Genomic DNA, 20,348 nt, shown 5'->3' with positions numbered 1-20,348 from the left:
TCGCCTTGTCCCTGCTCCTCATTAAGCCAGTGCTGTTGGGAAAAGGTCTGGGGAGATGAGAGTGACTCTTGCTGGAACCCTACTCCATGTCAGGTTTGAAGTGCTCCTCCTGTATTAACTTACTTCTCATAATCAAACAACCCTGTGAGGGCAGCATTATCATCATGGGTGGGAAACTGGGTCACAGAAAAGCTGAGTCACTTGTCCAAGGTCACACAGCTACTGGTAGCGCTGGGATTTGAACTCAGATCCTCAGCACCCAGAGTACTTTCTGTAATAGTGCTGTTTATGGTGCCTTGGGGCCAACTCTTCCTACTGACCAGTGTCTCTGAACTCAGGGATGAGTGGGCTTAAGATGAAATTGCTTTTGACCCCTTGTACTTTGGATAGAACCTTATTTAAAGAAAACAATGCATCCCTCACCAGGGCCCCTGACTCCTTCTGGCCACTTACATAATGAATCATTGCTGGGCACGTGCTGCCCTCTGGTGGTGAAACCATGTAAACAGGACAGGCTTTCCAGCATGCACCTGCTTTGGTCCTCCAGTGGGTGGGGGGCGAGGTGGGGGTGTGGCCAGAGAAGAAGGGGCAGGCTCTGTTGTCACCTGACGTTCTGCAGGTGTTCCTGTCCTTGGGAGGCTTGTCAATGTAGGCTTAAAGGTCAGGCTTCCCAAAGAATCCCAGGGACATTAAAGAGACCCCACATGGGTGTCATTTTGCATAACCTGCCCTAGGGGATTGGGACCAGGTTCAACAGAAGTGGCAGAAAGGTCAGTTGCAGAATGAACTGAAGGCTGCAGACTCTGTCAGAACTGAGGAGAAATAAAATCATCCAGAAGGCCCATGTTCTAGTTCTTGCCCCACCAGTATTACTTGACCTTGGGCATGCTTTTTTGCTCTGCAACACCAGTTCCCTCACTGGCAGAACCCGAAAAATGAACTAAGATCTCAAAATCTGAGATACTGTCAACTTTCTACATTTGCCAAAATCCCTGTCCTGAAGGGCTTTGCCCTCGTTTTGTTCCATTTATATATACATCCGGATTATATGTGTATAACTAGGTTGTGTGTCTGTACTCTCTGGTTCTCAGTTTCCTTATTCATGAGATCATTCCCACTTCACAGGGATGCTTGGAAGAAGTTTCCATGTGATCCGGTTTGAATGGGTTCGGTCAGACTGTTTAGACAAAGCAAGGGCACACACATATACACACTTATATATACTTTTTAACCAAGGAAGACTGTTTTTGAAGACATTGACATTCATACTACAAAATGGTCTCCTGGCACAGCATCCCTTTCAAAGAAATGCCCACATGTGGGTCATGCATTCCTCCCTGCAGCTTGGCTGTCTTTACCGCCGGCTCCAGTCTGGGCTCTGACCAGTGTGGGGGGCACCACCCAGGGTGAGGTCCAGGACAGCGGTGCTGCTCCCATTCCAAGGAGTCACCACTGGTTTCACATCTCACTGCTCGCCCACTCCACCTGCTTCCCGCCACGTGCTACACCCCTACCCTGTATGGGCTACACAGGGTGGAAGAGAATAAGCCAGACACAGAAGATAAATACTTCATTGTCCAACGTATCTGGAGGACTTGGTCAAAAGGATAGAAAGGGAAAGTGAGTTGCTGCCTGTTGGGGGCGGGGGAGGGTTGCAGTGGGAACAGCGGTTACTTCTTCACAGACCGAGTTTCACTTTCCCAGGAAGAGCTGTGGGGGTGAGGAGGTGGCGGTCCCACAGCAGTGTCAGTGTCCTTAATGCCACTGGACTGTGCACTGAAACATGGTTAAGACGGTCGGTTTTCCATCTTGTCTATTCGACCACAATTTTAAATATTGGGGAAAAAATTCTCAAAGGCGGCAAAACGTGGGAAGATGACGTGCAAAACTTGAAATAGCTGCATCAGGAATGTATGTTACCATAAACATTACTTTTAAAATTTCCCTATTGTGATACTGCTTTTATAAGAAAAATAAAGCACTGAGAAACAAATCAAGAAAAAAAGTTGAGATATTTTGATATTTGCCCAGAAAAGCACCCAAGGGTATCAGGAGAAACCACAAATTTGTTTAACATCCTGACCCTTGTTTTATCTTATCATTTAGTTTTTTTTTTTTATTAAAGATTACTGGGGGGCCATAACCTTCCCAATGTTTAGTGCCTCTGAAAGTTTTAATAAGACTCGGACGCAGGTGATTCACTTTTACAGCTGAGAGCACCGTGCTGGGGCGGCCCTGGGTCCCACAGCTTTGCTTCAAGCCCATCTGTGTGGTGGCTCAAGTCCCAGCTGCTTTTACTAAAATTCTTCCCTACGCACCTGGGATAATGGCCGTGGTTTTGCCTTTGAGTTCCAGAGTAAGGTTGGTTTTGTTGTTGTTGGGGTTTTTTAAATGTCTTGTTGTTTATACTATTAGAGTTGTCCCAACTTTCCCCCTTTGCCCGCCTCCGCCCCGCACTGCCCTCCCTCCAGCATTCCACCCCCCCACCCCTTAGTTCACATCCCTGGGTTGTGCATATAAGCTCCCTGGCTTCTCTGTTTTCTGTACTATTCTTAACCTCACCCTATTTTGTGCCTACCATTTATTCTACTTATTCCCTGTACGTTTTCCCCATTCTCTCCCTTCCCTCTCCCAGCTGATAACCCTCCTGTGATCTCCATATCTATGATTCTGTTCCTGTTCTGGCTGTTTGCTTAGTTTGTTTTTTGACTCAGTTGTTGATAGTTGTGTATTTGTTGCCTTTTGAATGTTCATAGTTTTGATCTTTTTTTTCTTACGTAAGTCCCTTTAACATTTCATGTAATAATGACTTGGTGATGATGAACTCCTTTAGCTCTACATTGTCTGGGAAGCACTTTATCTGCCCTTCCATTCTAAATGAAAGCTTTGATGGATAGAGTAATCTTGGATGTAGGTCCTTGCCTTTCATGACTCTGAATACTTATTTCCAGCCCATTCTTGCCTGCAAGGTTTCTTTTGAGGAATCAGCTGACAGCCATGGAAACTCCTTTGTAGGTGACTGTCTCCTTTTCTCTTGCTGCTTTCAAGATTCCCTCTTTAGAGACTTCTGCCAAGATGGAGGTGTAGGTGGAAGCACTGCGCCTTCTAGCACAACTAGGTTTAAAAACAACAAAGTTTTAGCAACAAAAATGCAGCCAAACCACAGAAAAGTGAACTACACGGAAGTCTGACAACAATGAACCCTTCAGCCAAACCAGTAAGAGGGGCAGAGCCAGCAGCAGAGCAGGGTCGGGCAGGAAAGATCCACCTGACTGACCCGGGCTCACAACCCAGACGCACCAGGAGCTGTGGGCAGATCCCAGCTGTGGAGAAGTGGGCAGACCCACTGAGGGCACAAGGCAGTGGACTCACTGAGGGCTGACCGCAGTCACGCATTAGCATGCAGATAAACCCATGAAGAAGCCAGCAGTGAGACGGACCGCGCAGGCCCCAGCGGCAGAGGGGACCACCATTGTCCCTCTCTGACCTCGCCCCCACATACGGCATCACAAACCCGCGACCTGGGTAGCCCCACCCTGGTGAAAAACTAAGGCTTCGCTCCTCAAAGGTAACAGGCACGAACAGATCAAAACATGGCTCAAGAACAACTCAGAGCCCCAGAGCCAATAAATATAAGCGATGAGGAAATAGCCAAACTTTCAGATGCACAGTTCAAAACACTGGTGATCAGGATGCTCACAGAACTGGTTGATTTTAGTCACAAATTAGAGGAACATATGGAAGCTAAACTAATTGAAATGAATGGAAATACACAGTAAACCAATAGTAATGGAAAAGAAACTGGGACTCAAATCAAAGGAGTGGACCAGATGGAGGAAAAAAATGACCAAACAGAAAAGGATGAAGAAACAAGAATTCAAAAAAATGAGCAGAGGCTTAGGAACCTTCAGGACATCTTTAAATGTTCCAACATCCAAATTATAGGGGTTCCAGAAGGGAAAAAGGAACAGCCATGAGTGGAACACTTATTTGAACAAATAATAAAGGAGAATTTCCCCAATCTGGCAAAGGAAATAGACTTCCAGGAAATCCAGGAAGCTCAGAGAGTCCCAAAAAAGTTGGACCCAAGAAGGGACACACCAAGGCACATCATCATTATATTAGCCAAGATTAAAATGAAGGAGAGAATCATAGAAGCAGCAAGAGATAAGGGGACAGTCACCTACAAAGGAGTTCCCATCAGACTGTCAGCAGATTTCTCAAAAGAGACCTTCCAGGATAGAAGGGGCTGGAAAGAAGTATTCCAAGTCATGAAATCCAAAGACCTACATCCAAGATTGCTCTATCCAGCAAAGCTTTCATTTAGAATGGAAGGACAGATAAAGTACTTCTCAGATAAGATCAAATTCAAGGAGTTCATCATCACCAAGCCCTTATTATATGAAATGTTAAAGGGACTTATCTAAGAAAAAGAAGATAAAGAAACCTGAACAGTGAAAGGACAGCAAGTTCACAGTTATTAACAACCACACCTAAAACAAAAGCAAACTAAAAGGACAGCTAGATCAGGAGCAGAACCATAGAAATGAAGATCACATGGAGGGTTAGCAACAGGGGAGTGGGAGAAGAAGAAGAGGGGAGAAGGTACAGAAAATAAGTTGCATAGACAGTAGGTAGAAAATAGGAAGAAGGCAAGAATAGTATGGGAAATACAGAATCTAAAGAACTTGAGACACGTGGTCATAAACTAAAGGGGGGGAATGGTGGGGGAGGGGGTATGCAGGGTGGAGGGGAATGAAGGGGGAAATAGAACAAGTGTAATGGCATTATCAATAAAATATATTTTTAAATGAAAAATAAATAAATACAATTTGAAAAACAAAGATTCCCCTTTAACATTTGGCATTTAAATTATGTATCTTGGTGTGGTCCTCTTTGGTCCAACTTGTTTGGGAATCTCTGTACTTTCTGGACTTGTATGTCTATTTCCACAACCAAATTAGGGAAGTTTTCTTTCATTATTTTTGCAAATAAATTTTTAATTTCTTGATCTTCCTATTCTCCTTCTGGCACCCCTATGATTCAGATGTTGACACATTTGGAGATGTCCCAGAGGCTCCTTATACCATCCTCATTTTTTAAAATTCTTTTTTCTTCTTGCTGTTCTGGTTGGATGCTTATTTCTTCCTTATGTTCCAAATCATTTATGTGAATCTTGGCTTCATCCCCTCCACAGTTGGATTCCTGTAGATTTTTCTTTATTTCACTTAATGTAACCACACAAACTTCTTTTTTCCCTGGGTCTTTTTTATGCTGTTGAAGTACACAGTGAGTTCTTTGAGCATCCTGATAACCAGTGTTTTGAACTGTTAATCTGATAGGTTGCTTATCTCCATTTCCTTTAGTTTTTTTTCTGGGGTTTTGTTCTATTCTTTCATATGCACCATATTTTTTGGCCTTCTCAATTTGGCAAGCCTCCCCATATTTGTTTTTGTGTATTAGGTAGAGCTGCTTTGACTTCCTGTCTTAGAAAAGGCACCTGTAAATTGTGTGGGGTGGAGCCTCAGGTAATTGCCAGGGTGGGGTAACCTGCTTCACCACTTCATGGCTCTGTGTGGGGGAAGGGCTCAGAGAAAGGACAGTGCCACTGCCTGGCTTCTGAGGGTTTGCCTGGAACTCGCCCGGTTTCCAGTCACTTCACTTACTCCCTGTATGGGACTGGTGCCCTTCCAGCTGCTGCCCTGGTGCTGAGTCTCAGAGGGGGTGGGTCTGCATAAGTTCTAAGTCTGTGCAGGCCCTTTGAGCAGGGTCTCCTGAAAATCCGGCAATTCCTTCCTCTGCCCCAACTCCCACGGCTGTTTATGGCCAGAAGTTACAGGGATTCATCTCCCGGGCACTGGAACCATGGGCTGTGTGGTCTGGCCTGGCACTGGGATCCCTCACTTCCAAAGTATCCCTCTCAACTTTTATCCACCACGCCCATCCCTGTGTCTCTGCCCCTCCTACCCATCTGGATGAATGTGGTGTCTAAATCCTTGGTTGTCAGATCCTCGGTTGTCCAGGCAGCTCGGTTTTCTGACAGTTCTGGGTGTTAGCTGTTTGGAGGTCTAGCTACCATTTTTTTCTGTAGTTGTGAGAGGAGGCGAGGCCTGTTTACCTGTTCCTCCATCTTGACCAGAAGTTGGGTTTGTTTGTTTGTTTGTTTAAGTGAGCAATCAGTTACTGGAAATAGACGTATGCCACAACCGGAAGTGGACCAAAATATCAACAAGCCAATGCTCCTTCCCAGTTAGAACGGAAGGGGTTCCGTTTCTAAGGCATGTGGACCTGGCTTTGCGTAGCGGGCTGGCTCCCTGCTGTGCCACAGAGCTGGGGACTCATCTTCCTGGTTCAGTGAGTGACACTTCCATGGTAGGACTTTTGGTACAATAATGGTGAATGCCCACGCTTTTCACACACAAAGCTAGGATGTTACCAAAAGCATGATGTCGAATCACTTTGGACTTGACTTGGAGAACTTCCAGCCCCCATTGGATCTTGTTGGGAAGTTCCTTGTGCCTAAGAGTGAGACGACAATGATGTGGGCTTCCACTGGGAGTAGAAAAGAAGAGCACCGGCCTCACCACGACCAGCGCAGACGGACCGCAGTGGCCTGTGCGGGGCACCGCGCTGACAGCCTCCATCGGCTCCTTTCATTTCCACACCCACGCCGTGGATCAGCGCCCTCGGATTCCATTTCTCAAGGAGGAAATTGAGATTCTGGCAACCTTAGGACCTGGCCCAAAGCCACGCAGTGACTTCAATGGCTTCTTTAATAAGTTCAAAGTCAGCAAGAACATGCCAGAAATGTAGGTCTGAAATCTGGGAGCTGTGATTTCTTTCCCCAAATCCACCCAGACATCCTGGGAAGAGACAGTTGTATCCCAAGTTTGTGGAGTTCTTTTTTTTTTTCAATTTTCAACTGTCTTTTTCTTTTCTTTTCTATTTATTGATTTGAGAGACGATTTGTGGCTCCACTTATTTATGCATTCATTGGTTGATTATTGTATTTGCTTTGACTGGGAATTGAACCTGAAACCTTGGCGTATCAGGACAATACCCCAACTGAGCTACCCAGGCAGGACAAGTGTCATTTCCTTGTGTAAGAAAAGTAACCTCATCTCTGCCTAGAAGCTCACCTGTGAGGAGTGAATGGAGAAGCTTTCTGGCAAATCAGGGGCTTGATTTTACTTTTATGAGAGAAGTGGGAAAATCTATCATTCACTATCTAGAAGACTAAAATATTTCCAAATAAAATGTAAGGCAACACCATGAACACTTTGATAGCCTCTAAAAGCAGTCATCTTTGGTAGTTTCTGATAAATTTTGGACTCTCAAAAGTTAAGAGTCAGTGGTACAATCAAATCAGAATCTATGGGATGAGGAGTGTGGCTCTGGCACCCGTGCATCTGAGGTCCGCCCCAGACACCCGGCCTTCCACGCCCACACGCTCCCTTGTGCTTTCTGGGTATCTCTGCTGCCCAGGGTCTCTGGTAGGGAGATAGTTACTGCCTCGGGGGGTGACTACTGGGTGAATGCACAGGTCTGGGGGCAGGAAAGGGTCGGGTAGGAACCGCCAGAGCCGTGCCTTATGGGAATGGCCGCCCTGTGGCTGAGTGACTGCACAGAATTTTCTCTGGGACACTCAGGGTAACTTCTTGGTCTGCACCCTTCCTAACAGGGCTGCTGTGCCAAGCAGGCCACACCTCCGAGAGTGCAAGGTACCGTCGGAGGGCCCCTCGCCGCTTCCCCTCTCACATTCCACCACGACCGGCGGGGGCTCTTGCCACGGTGAGTGACCGGCCCACCGGGCCCTCCCCTCAGTAGAACAGCCGAGGGAGGTAGTGCGCGTGGAGATGGGCCTGCCAGGACCTGTTGGGCACAGTGGAGAGGGCCGTGACATTCGGCCCAGGCTAGCATAGCCCCAGCCACCCCTGCCTCCAGTTATTTCCTCTGCCAAGTGGCCTGTTTGGATCTGGTGGCCAGATGAAGAGTCCTCTGTCGCTTCCTCAGCTGATTTTTGGCCTCTCCGTAGGTGGAGAGGCCTATGAGGGAAGGAAATGATGAGGCCTCAGACCCTCCCTCACAGGCTGTCCCCACAGCATGTCACCCCAGGGCCCCACCCCGGCACTCTGCAGGGGTCAGCATGGGGTCTGGGTAACAGAGCATGCTTACCAGATGCAGTCCCTGTCAAAAAAATCCCAGACTCGGCAGTTAGAAAGAGTGTGTTCACTATTTTATTAACAAATGAATCGGTAAGAGCACAAGTTACCTGGTCCTGTCGCCACCCCGTGCCCCCGTTCGGCATCCGCCCTGTGCCCACCGTGGCGGTCAGTCTGACGTGCTCTGCGAGCCGGGTTCTCAGCAGCTTCCCGAGTCTTGGCTCCAGCCCAGCAGCCCCCCAACTTCACAGGGGCAGGAGGAGACTTCCTCAGGAGGGCGAGAGAGGGGCACTTCTGTGGGGGTGTCAGGGCCACAGACGTGCACCATGCCTCTCTGCTTTCGGAGGCGGGCAGTGCTTCTTCCGGGGCAGGGGCTTTGCCCCTAGTACTGGTCTCCTGGAGGGTCAGCCGAGCCAAGCGGAAGCCCCAAGTGGAAACTCAGCATTACAGAGGCCTTGTCTGTTCCCTTAGACCTGCTCCAGGGGTCTTTGTTGGCAGTGACACCCCAGGATTCAAACTAAAGCCTGTGACGAGTTCTTTCCTTGGCATCGATTGCCTCCCCACCCTGCACACACCTCAGAATCTACAGCTGAGAAGTGGGAATAATAGCTGCGCGTGGAGGGAGGGACTGAGCAAGGAGAATACATCAGGCCAAACACGTTTCGTTTGCTGAGCATCTTTCCTCCAAGAAACTCGGCACCAACTTCTGCGCCGAGCCCTCGGTCGTTCCATGACTACAGCAGTGGCCAGCTCACTGCCCCCCACCCCCATCCTCAGGGCAGGCGTTTGGGTGAACTCCAAGTCTTATTCCTCTAGGTTCAGGTTAAAGTGATCGTGGACATGCATTCACATCTCTTCATAGCATGTTTACAGTAAACGTCTTACTGTAAAATGTCTTACAAAGCCCCCCCCTCCCTACGATGCGGGGAGTTCAGTGTCTGCCCCTCAGCACCTGCGGGAGGTTGATTTGCATCACGGAGGCAGAGGCTCCCAGCAGGCGGTCCCATCCTACCATCTCAGTGGACCCCTTCCGAGACACAGAAGACCAGGTGACCAGACCAAGTGACCGCCCAGCTTGGTGGTGGCTGCTAGGGAGCCCCCCAAGGGCCCAGCCCCACGGACAGGAAAGCGTCCTCTCAGAAACAGACAAGCCGCTTCTCATCTTCAAAGCCTTTGGCCTCCTCGGGCTTGATCAAGTTTCCATTCAGGCTGTTGGAGGAAAGCAGAGGAAACAAGCGAGAGGTCAGGGAGTGCCGCCCCCTCTGCGCCCCTCGCGGCCTTGTCCCCACAGGCCCGTCACATGCCCTCCGGTGCCCTCAAAGCCACGTCCCTAGAGGAGCCACAGTGCTCTTTTCAACGCAAATCCGACCACATCCTTCTTTGCTTCAAATCCTTCGGTGACTTTCTGTGTCCTCCGCCTGCTGCTGGCGCCTCTTCCGCACTGTCCGAACCCCGGGCACATCGGCTGCTTGGCATCATGCTCCTTCCTACCTCAGAGCATTTGCATATGCTGTTCCCCCTACACGGGACACTTTCCCTCCCACTTGACTAAGTCCTAGTCATCTGCAGGGGTTGAGTTTAAATGCCACTTCCTTAAGGGCCTCATCCCCAAAACCTCGCCTGCATTAGGTTCCCTCCCCAGCTTTCCCCTTGATAGCACTCATCGGACTGTCATTAAAGGAGTTCTTGAGTGACTTTTCTACCCTGTCACCCTCACTACATGGTAAAGCCGGGTTTTCAGGGCCAACACAGTGCTGGCACTCAAGCACTGGGTTGTTCAACAAATAAGTGAAGATGCAGAGCAAACCTTTGGGGACAGTGCAGTGACCAGGACACAGGCCCTACTTTCAAGGAGCTCACAGTCTGGAGGGGACAGCCACACAGAAAGCCGTTATAATGGAGTGGGATGCACCCTAACAATAGAATCAACAGGAAATGGGTTTAGTTCTTGGGAAGGGATCACAGGTGTGAGGGCAGCTGGGAATGAATGGGAACCGCCCGCCACTATACCAGGCGCGCAGCCGAGGGTGCTGAGCACATACCCATGGCCACCAGTAGCAGGGGACGCATCTTACCAGATCTCCATGATGCCGGTGTTGTTCTGCAGTGCGTCTGCAAACCAGGCGAGCCCCTGGGCGGTGATCTGGTTCTGGATAAGCCTGGAAGGCAGACATATCTTTTGTATCCAACACACAGTACTGAACAAAATCTGCCCCCTTCATTAGGGGGATGGTGGGATAAGAGACAGGGTCAGGGGGAGAACTGAGTCCATGCTATTTTTAATCTGGCTCAGGGTGTCTGGAGCCAATCCACTGAGTAAAGGACAGCCTTTAAAATGTTTCATATTTCTGTATCTTTTATGATGAGTAGGATATATCTGGGGGTTCACACGGAGATAACTTAGTACTCAAACATTGATGTGTGTGTGTGCTTGACATTGAGCCCGCTCGGAAACATTTGCAGACCACACAAATTCTAAGAAATGCTTCAGGGAACAGGCTGTCAGGTCTCCTTCCAGGTGAGCAGTTCAGGAGCTGCCAACTAGCCATTCTCGCCTTTGAGGGAAACGAAGGCTTCTAAGGCAGGACCGTGTCCTCCCCAATCTCGGAGCAGCAAAGAGGAGCAACCGTTCTCCTTCCTGGTGCTGCTCACAGGTCCAGGGGAAAAGCAGTGATAATGGGGCCATGACCAGTGACCCCATCATGTTGGGTGGCAGCCATCCAAGGGGAACAAAGGTTTCTGAGACAGCTGGGCAGCCCTGGCCACCCCGGCAGTGCCCCCCAGGCCGCCCTGCTGCCTACTGCGGCCAGAAATCAACCACAGCACCAGGCCGTTGATGGGTCTGCCCTTCATTGCAGGCTCATTCCTCACTCCTGGCTATGACTGAACTTGACCCTTTCAGGTAGATAAGGGCCAATGATGTTGATCATTGCAATTATAGAAATTAAGGGTGAAGGGGCCAACCACTGAAGAGGCAGTGGTTAAAAGCTTCACACACACACACACACACACTACTTCTTAGCTACAGATCCTTGAAGAAATAAACAACAGCTATCTGTTCCTCCATTGCCCTATCTGTAAAAGGGGAATAAGTCTAAGAGAAGCTCCGGGCCCTGGGTGTGTGAGGTTCGGGCGAGAGGATGTGCAGGAAGCATTTCTCACAACCTGCACCATGGTGCCCAGCAGAAGGGAGCCCTCGTCACCATGACTGCCCCCCACACAGGATGATGGTGGCTGTGTTCCCAGCCACACCTCCCAGAGGCTTGGACCCCTGGACTCAGCAGCAGTGATGCTGACCTTCTGGTAAGCAACTTGACATTTTTACAAAAGGAGTAAAAATAGAAACCTGGAAGTGGGCATGGAGTTCTGCTGTTCTCTAGTCACTTCCTTCACGGCTGCACTGCCAGCCTTGCTGGGGGCAGGGTGAGGCATCTCCAGCCAAGACCTGGCAAGAGGCTGGGCAGGCAGAGAACCGAACGGCCCAGCAGCGCTCAGGCGCATCCACCTGCGGTGCAGCAGGCACAAAGCCATGGAGACTGACTCTCTAGTCCTGTTCCAGCTCTGCTCCCCCTGGAGGGGCTGGCCCAGCACCCAGGAACAGGCACAAAAGAAAATCTACAAGCCAGGAAAAAAAAGAAAACGAAACAAAAAAAGGAGAAAATAGCACGGTCTGGCTTTTTTTTTTTTTTTTTTTTTTTTACAGAAACAGATAAGGGGATCTAAAATTCACATGGAAATGCAAGGGACCCAGAATAGCCACAACAGTCCTGAGAATGAGGAACAAAATTGGAAGACTCACACTTCTTGATTTCAAAACCTATGACAGAGTTACAATAATCAGGATAGGGTGTGGCTGGCAGAGGATAAACCTATTAATCAATGAACTAGAATAGAAAGTCCAGAGATAAACAAATAAACCCATATAGTTATGGTCAATTTATTTTTTGGCAAAGGGGCCAGGGCCATTCAAAAGGGGAAGGTAGTCTTTTCAACAAGAGGTGCCCAGACAACTGGCTATCCACATGCGAAAGAAGGAAGCTGCACCCTCACACCTCATACCGTGCAGAGCAATGAACCCCCAATGGGTCAAAGAGCAAAACTAAAACACTCAAGGAGAACTTCAGTGTAAGTCTTTGTGACCTGGGATTTGAGAAGTGATTTTTTAGTAAGATACCTAAAGCGCAGCTGGCCAAGAAAAAGTAGATAAATTGGACTTCATCAAAATTAAAAACTTCAGTGCTTCAAAGGCCATTATCGGCAAAGTAAAAAACCAGAAGCAGCATGTGGGTCTCTCTTCCCTTTTGTGGCCATTGCAGAAGAACCAGGGGTCAAAGTGAAGTTCAATCCCTTTGTGACTTCTGACTGCGGCAGGAACTGTAAAAGGTGGTATGTCTTCTCTTTCCAAAGAGCTCAGACAGAAGTGCAGTGTTTGATCCATGCCCATCCAAGAGGAGGATGAAGTTTGGGCTGGGTGAGGACTTTACAAAGGGCAGCAAATTGGCGAAGTAGTCCAGATTTGTAAGAAGAAATATGCTGTCTACACTGAACAAATGAAGTGGGAGAAAGCTAATGGTACTTCCCCTGCTCACCTGGGCATTCGACCCTGCCAGGTGGTTATCACCAGGCAAAAGCGCGGCAATGACCGCAAAAAGACCCTTGAAGGTAAAGCCAAATCTTACCAAAAAGAAAAGATAAAGGGCAAATACAAGGAAGAAACATGTGAGCATACACAGGAATAAAGTAACCTTACATAGAACTTCTATTAAAAAGTTAAGATGGAAAAAACGTAAGTGAAAAACCCCACAGAGAGGAAATATTTGCAAACCATATGTCTAACAAATGTCTGGTACCCAGAATATATAAAGAAAGCTAACAACTCTGCAATAAAAAGGCAAATAACCCAATTTAAAAACGGGCAAAGGATGTGGTGGCATTTCTCCAAAGAAGATACCCAAACGGCCAGCAGCAGCATGAGAAGGCGCCCCACACTGTTAGCCATCAGGGAGCTGCGAGTTGAAACCACAGTGAGGTCCTGCTTCCCACCACCACGATGGCATGATTCAAACAGACAGACGACGCCAAGTGATGGCGAGAATTTGGAGGAGCAGGAACCCTCGTACTTTACTGGTGGGAATGTCAAGCAGAGCAATGCTTTGGGACACAGTTCGACAATTCCTCAGAAGTTAACTGAGAGGGATTATATGACCCAGCAATTCCATTCCTAAGTACGTGTACACACGCAAGGAAATGAAAACAGATGTTCACACGTGAGCATGTCCACGAATGTTCACAGCAGTGTCATCCATAACATTCCCAAAGTAGAAACAACCCAAATGTCCACCAACGTGTGAATGGACATACAAACTGCAGAAAACCCACACGGCACAGTACCGTTTGTCCATAAAAAGTAGTGAAGTATCACTGATACGAGTTATAATGTAGATGGACCTTCAAGATGTATACTAATGACAGAACACAGAGACAAAAAGTCACATGTTGTTTGATTCCCCGTCTGTGAAATGCCCACAATGGGCAAATCCATAGACCCTGAAAGTAGGTTAGTGGGTGTCTAGGGCTGGGGGAGGAACAGGGCAGGGAATGACTGTTCAATGCACAAGAGTTTTGGGGGTCGGGGAGGTGGGCAGATAAGACTGTTCTAGAATTAGAGGCTAGTGATTGTTTGTACAGCCTTGTGAATATTCTGAAGACTAGTGAACTGTATGCTTGAAAAGGGTGCATTTTGCGGCATGTGCATCTTAAATCGATATTTTTTTAAAAGCAGCACAGACTGAGATTCTAAGGTTCTGTGAGTTACCATAAATGTTTCAACGTCTGGTTGACTTTCAGCATCTCTGCCAGGCTCCCAGCCACTTCATCGTCGAGTTCATTTTTGGTGAGCCTAGAAAGGAAAGGAAGTGTTACTCAGAGAGCCCTACCTGGCACACGTCTTAAGTGAGTTCGCAGGTGCAGGACCCCAGCCCAGGTGCCTCCCACTTACACAGCCTCCCAGCAGACAGCCAGGCTCCAAGCCCAGCCTCGGAGCCTCATGGATGACCAATGGTGGTTCATTTCCAGGGCAAATTCTACTCCTAAACTCTTACTTCACAGGTGCCCACGTTCTGTCTCCATTTTGCTGAGCCCTTAGATCTCTAAGAGGACCAAGCCCCCTGAAAATGAGAGGCCAATGCCTGCCTCTCAGGTGGCCTCCAGCCCCTAGACCCCTCGAACACCACCGACAGCAGGTCACCCGAGTCAGCCAGGTCAAGACCTAGAAAAGCCGGCCGATGGCCCATAACCACGTGTATAACGCTCTGCTCTGAGACCAGCTGTGAAGGGCCCCAGGCCGGAGACTGAAGGTCAGAAGTCTCCCAATAGTTCTTAAAACTGGAAGTGCTCTGGATAAAGCACCAAGGGCCAGAAGCTCTGGATATAAATAGGATTGGACCCTGTTGTGCCAACGGACGAAAGAATAAATAGAGAAGAAGAATGGGATAGAAACAACATTAAAATCACTCCTTGAAGGACAATTTGGTAGTGTCTACCCAAATTTTAAACGTGTTACACTTGGAGCCAATGATTAGGCTTCTAGAAACTGTAGTGCGCAAAGAGATACACAAGGACCTATACACACAGTATCGACTGCAGCACTGTTGGTCATAATGTAAATGGGAACAAAGTTAAATATCCATAGAGGCAACTGGCAAAATAAATCGTGAATGTCCACTCAATGGAACGTTGTGCAGGCCTTTCGAGAATGAGGTCGTACAGAGAAGGAGGCAGAGGTCTCAGTGTTTAAAGTGCTCTGGAGCCAGACACACTGGGTGGGTATCACCTACGAGCCAAGGCGACCTCGGTGGGTGGTTTCCCTTCTCTAGGCCTGACTTTTCTCACCGGTGAATGGGGACGGTGATAGTATAGACCTCATGGGGTCATCGTGAGAGTGAGCTAATACATACACAGGCTGAGAGTAAGGCCCAGTGTCATCGGTGCTGGGGAAGTGCTGGAGTTGACACTACTATCCTTGCGGAATAGTGCTTCTCAATCTCCAGGGGACATTCGCCAATGTCTGGAGACATTTTTGATTGTCACAATTGGGGGGAGACTACTGGTCTGTAGTGGGTAGATGCCAGAGATTCAGCTAAGCACCCTCAAGCCACAGGACAGCCCCTCCCAACAAAGAATGTCAACTGCTCAAAATGTCAACAGTATTGAAACTGAGGAACCTCTGCCCTGCCCAGAGGACCTGAGGCAGGAGTTCTCGGCCTCGCCTGCTGTCCCCAGGCTCTGCTGCTACCGAGTGCCTGCTCAGAATGTGGGGTCAGAGGGGAACCGTTGGACATGGGTGGGACCTGGAATCAAAGGAAGATGTAAAATGTGGGTGATACATGGTTAGGATTTTTTAAAAGCTACTTGGGAAATGCTATTCTATTCTGTACGAAAGTGGATATATGTATTTGAATAGTGGATATATATGTTTGAATAGACATGCATTCAAATGCTGCAAAGGCTAGAAAACACAGTCAGAGACTGGAAGAAACAGGGTGTATTTGGAAACCAGAAGGGAGGAGGTACTTTCACTTTCTACTTTTCAGACTTCCGTGTCTTACGTTTTTCAAAAAAAAAAGAGTATGTTACTTTCCAAACTTTTAAAACTATTTTTTGAAAGGAAAAGAATGAAAACTGCACTTCCTGGCCAGCAGGCCTAATATCAGAAGTCGCCTCATGATGCCATTGTCATGACTTAGCCGATATCTCATGAGCCCTGAGCTTCCAGAGGCGGACACCTAGACACGGAGCAGAATTTCCTCACCCCCGAGCCATGTCTGACACTGGCGGGTAAGTAAAATACAAATAAATAAATGAAATGAAATAATAATGACCAAGAGAAAAAGGAACAAAAAAAAAAAGAACACTGTCAGAGGTAACATACACTGGCGCCCCTGGAGTGCAGAGGGCGTCCTGTGGTAGGTGACAGGTGCCAGGTGAGCTGGCGCACCAAGGCCAGACCCCGACGTGGCTACATGAGGAAGGAGGAGGCTGCAGGGACAGGAAGACAGTTTAAGAAGGAGACGGAAGAGGATTTTGAGCCAAGTACGTGGCCACTGGAGCCCGCATGGCACAGGTGGCGGTTCTGAGGCTGCCCCTGACCAAGGCCAACCTTGCGGTTTTCCCGAGGCCCTGCTTGCCAAAGAAGACTAAGGCCTCGAACTCACACTCCTGAGCCTACTCCCCCTCCTGTGCCTGGTCGTGCTTCTGAAAACAGCTATTTTCTTCTCTAGCAGGAGATTATCGACCTAACTGAGGAAAGGCCTAAAGCCTTTTTAATGGAGAGGCAGCTTTTTTGCTAAGATTCTTGGCTGTGAGCACAGTCTTTGGAATAAACCCTGAGATCCAACCTTTCAAAATGCCTCTGGCAATTACCAGAATATTCTCAGAGATGTGTTCTGCTGCAGGGCCTGCGCAAGGCTCTTTCCTCCTTCTGTAGAAATGCCGTTGAATGCCAGGCTAGGACAGAAAACACAGGGAATGGGTAATTACATCAGGCTTTGGCTATAGCAACCAAAATGGCCAGGAGGCTCCGTCTGGAGCTGCCCTGCCCAGAGGACCTGAGGCAGGAGTTCTCGGCCTCGCCTGCCGCCCCCAGGTTCTGCTGCTACCGAGTGCCTGCTCAGAGTGTGAGGTCAGAGGGGAACCGTTGGACATGGGTGGGACCTGGGCACAGAGCAGACTCAGGGCTGATGAGGCCTGGCCAGCTCTGCTTCAGGGGGCTGACATTCTCCAGGTGCCCATCTGTGGGCTTCCTCGAGAGAAAGAGCTGGGTGGGCTTCCTCTGTTCTCATCAGAAAGGAACTCTGCCGTTGCCCACCATCTTGGGTTCTGTTCTCAAAAACATCGCACACGCATACCTCTGTCCCTAGGAAAGCCAAGCACCCTCTTCCTCCCGGCTCCTCCCCTGGCACACCAAGAGACCCACGAGGGGCCAGGCTGGCCCTGGAGACAGCGGGTGTCAGAAGGCAGCAGGTACCTCAGGTTGGTCAAGCTGGGGTGGTTCCTCAGAGCCTCCGCGAAGGCCTTTGCTCCTTCATCACCGATTTGATTGCCCCACATCCTGAGGGCAGAGGCAAGATGGGGAAGGTGAGTGCACGCCACCCCATATTCCCTGCGGGCGCCCACGGCTGGGCTGTACACTCAGCGGGCCGGCATTTCTGCTCCATCCTGGGAGCCGTGGCCTGGGGACCACTGCCTACGCCAGCCCCTTAGTGCAGTGCGCCGGGGATCTCAAATTCGGAGGGAAGCGTCGGGATAACAGGCGGTAGAAGCCTTGAGAACAGCAGCCCATCAGCAAGTTGCACAACTAGAGACCAAGTCTCACCCTGAGCTTTCAGAGAGCTGTCCGTCAGAGAGTGTAAGCCCAAGGCTGTCCCAGCAGTGTCACCCACAGAGTGTACAGCCTCGAAGGAAGGCCTGTGGAGGCGCTGGCCTCCCAGTGTCCCTTCGACTCTGTGCAGGGGTCTGAGAGAGTCGTGCAGGCACAGCCAGTCTTCCGTGAGTCCAGGCCCAGGACGCACATTCAGAAGCCTTCACAGTGATGACCCTTCGACGTAAGAGGGCAGTACCACATGGTGCCACGTGGGTCGTTGCAGTGTGGGTGGGGGGCCACAGTGACGGAGCCATGTTCTCTCCCCCAGAGTGGGTTACCCAAGGGACCCCGGCAAAGGCAAGGGTTTGCCTGAACAGGGTCTTCGAGGTCACAGGCTGGGCTCTGAGCAGGACCTCACATCCTGCCTCTGACCTACTACATGCACACGCTTGGGGGACTTATGTCCTTTCTTAGGTCACATGCCGGGGTTGTGGGTCAGGGCCCCTACTGGGGATATGCAAGAGGCATGCTATCAATGTTTGTCTCCCATTCCCCCCCCTTCCCCTCTCTAAAAATAAATAAATAAAAATTTAAAAATAGAGTATAGAGAAAGCAAGAAAGCTTAACTGACCTCAAATGTTGGTAATAGTTATTTCTGAGAAACTCATTTTTATTATGCTTTTCATATTTCCCATCATTAACAAATAAGATTATCTGTATTTATTTTATAATTAAATAAAACATTATGACAATATAAAAAGCTTAAAAACCCTCCACAGGGTCAAAACCACAGTGACATACCACCTCACATGCATTAGCATGATTACTATTAAAAAATAAAAACAAAATACAAGTGTTGGTGAGGATGTGGAGAAATTGGAACTCTTGTGCACTGTTGGTGGGCATGTCAGATGATGCAGCCACTGCAGAAAACAGTATGGTGTTTTGTCGAAAAAAATTAAAAATATAGCATCCGATCCAGCAATTCCACTTCTAGGTATAGAACCCCAAAAATGAAAAACAAAACAAAAGGATGGAAAGCAGAGTCTCCAAGAGACTTGTGCACACCCACGTTCATAGTGGCACCGCTCTCAACAGCTAAAAGGTGGAAGTGGCCCAGGTGCCGTGGACAGATGGGTGAGTAAACATAATGTGCTCTACACCTGCAATGGGCCATTATTCAGCCCTAGAAAGGAGGGAAATTTCCACACACGGTACAACATGGATGAATCTTGAGGACCTCAGGCTAAGTGAAATAAGCCAGTCTCAAAAAGACAAATCCTCTATGACTCCACTTACATGAGGGACTGACAGGAGTCAAATAAACCAGGACAGAAGAGAGAGGAGACAGAAAGTTACTCTTTTGTGAGTAGAGAGTTTCTCATTTTGCAAGAAGAGAGTTCTGCAAATGGGTATTTGTGATGGTCATACAACCATAGGAATGGACTTAATGTCCCTGAACCATATGCTTATGAATGATTAAGATGGTAACCGCTATGTTATGTGCATTAAACTACAATAAAAAATTTAACTAAAAATAACCCACCAGGGAATACACAATATTCTTAAAGTGAAGAACATCTGTCTGTGAAACTCTCCACTCAGGGCTAGAAGAGCTCCCTCCATTTGCTGGAGGTGATAATGCTGACTTTTGCATGAATCAAATAAAAGCCCACGCAATGAATGTTGCCGTCCATCTGGGGACTCCTCACAGCATTTCCCATGCAGGGAGCAATGGGGCCCTCTGGGGCCTCCCCGAGGAAAGCTCTCTGTGCCCCTCCTACACAGCTTGTCCAGCGGTCTGGTTGGTGCATTTATGCACAAGAAGCCCAGCAGGCGCTCACGGACCCAGAACAGGCAGGGTTCCGCACACACAGGGCATTTGTCTCTACTCACCCAACTTCAGAGATCGACTTGCTGTTCTTCACAGCCAGGGCGAGACACTTGCCTCCCTCACTCGTTATTCTGTTTTTCCCCACTCTGCAGAGAGAGTTGCGTGCGTCAGCCTCCAGCTGCAAGGGGACTCTGCCACCCTCGTCCCCAGCCCAGAGCCCCTCTGGTGCCTCTTGGGAGGTGTGGCCTTTCTCCTGGGAGCCACAGCAGCTGCGCTCTGCACTCCCCCTCAGGGAGGGACCTGAAGCCTGGAGGACAGCCAGTCGGGACTCCTCCCCAGGTGACGTGCAGAAACTCAGTGACCCGAGCTTTCGAGCTTTCCCGGGGGCTCTTTAAATGACCTCTGGAGCATCACTCATTCCCATCAGCAGACCGGGGAGGTTCCCGCTTTACTGCAAATGGCCAAGGTATGTGTTCCCACCACCAGGGGCTCCTTCAAGCCTGGTGCTCTGTCACCCTTGGTTAGGTAAGCTCTTCCTTGCAACTAGATGGGTGCTACGGTCTGAATGTTTGTGTCCTCTCCAACATCCATATTCCAAAACCCTAACCCCTAGGGTAATGAATTTGGAGGCGGGGCCTTGGGGAGGTGACTAGGTCATGAGGGTGGGGCCCTCAGGAATAGGGTTAGCAGTTTATAAAAAGGCCCTGGAGAGCTCCCTGCCCCCTTTCCACCAGGTGAGGACACGACGAGGCCCCATCCATGAACTGGGAATCAGGCCCTCACCAGACACCTACTTTGCCAAAACTTTGATCTTGGACTCCCCAGCCTCCAGAACCAAAAGAAAAAATATTTTGGTGTGTCTAAGCCACCTAGCTTGTGATATCTTATTATAGAAGCCTGAAGGGACTAAGACAAGGAGGAACTTCCTTGGGGGAAAAAAGACCTCCAAAAGGGTGGTAGCTGTGGCCTTCCTTCCCCCCACCAATACTAA

The 20,348-nt window shown here is 49.0% G+C and overlaps 1 protein-coding gene across 4 annotated transcripts in view; it reads right to left on the bottom strand.

Moving 5' to 3' along the window:
• Positions 1 to 8,208: 8,208 nt before the first annotated feature.
• NOD1 (nucleotide binding oligomerization domain containing 1) overlaps positions 8,209 to 20,348 on the bottom strand; it is a 35,334-nt gene continuing 23,194 nt past the window's right edge. For all 4 annotated transcript variants that reach the window (XM_037126498.2, XM_037126496.2, XM_037126494.2 and 1 more), the window contains 6 exons: positions 19,420 to 19,503; positions 17,188 to 17,271; positions 16,584 to 16,667; positions 13,978 to 14,061; positions 10,238 to 10,321; positions 8,209 to 9,371 (listed from right to left, as the gene is read on the bottom strand). In XM_037126498.2, coding sequence (XP_036982393.2) covers positions 9,299 to 9,371; positions 10,238 to 10,321; positions 13,978 to 14,061; positions 16,584 to 16,667; positions 17,188 to 17,271; positions 19,420 to 19,503 — 493 coding nt within the window. In that variant the 3' untranslated portion in view covers positions 8,209 to 9,298. The remainder of the gene's footprint in view (positions 9,372 to 10,237; positions 10,322 to 13,977; positions 14,062 to 16,583; positions 16,668 to 17,187; positions 17,272 to 19,419; positions 19,504 to 20,348) is intronic.

The sequence above is a fragment of the Artibeus jamaicensis genome, unplaced genomic scaffold (assembly GCF_021234435.1).
Source record: "Artibeus jamaicensis isolate MK-2021 breed Jamaican fruit bat unplaced genomic scaffold, CSHL_Jam_final contig_1016, whole genome shotgun sequence".
NCBI classification, from domain to species: domain Eukaryota; kingdom Metazoa; phylum Chordata; class Mammalia; order Chiroptera; family Phyllostomidae; genus Artibeus; species Artibeus jamaicensis.
Note: the sequence above shows the minus strand (reverse complement) of the source record. Positions and strands in the feature narration are given on the sequence as shown.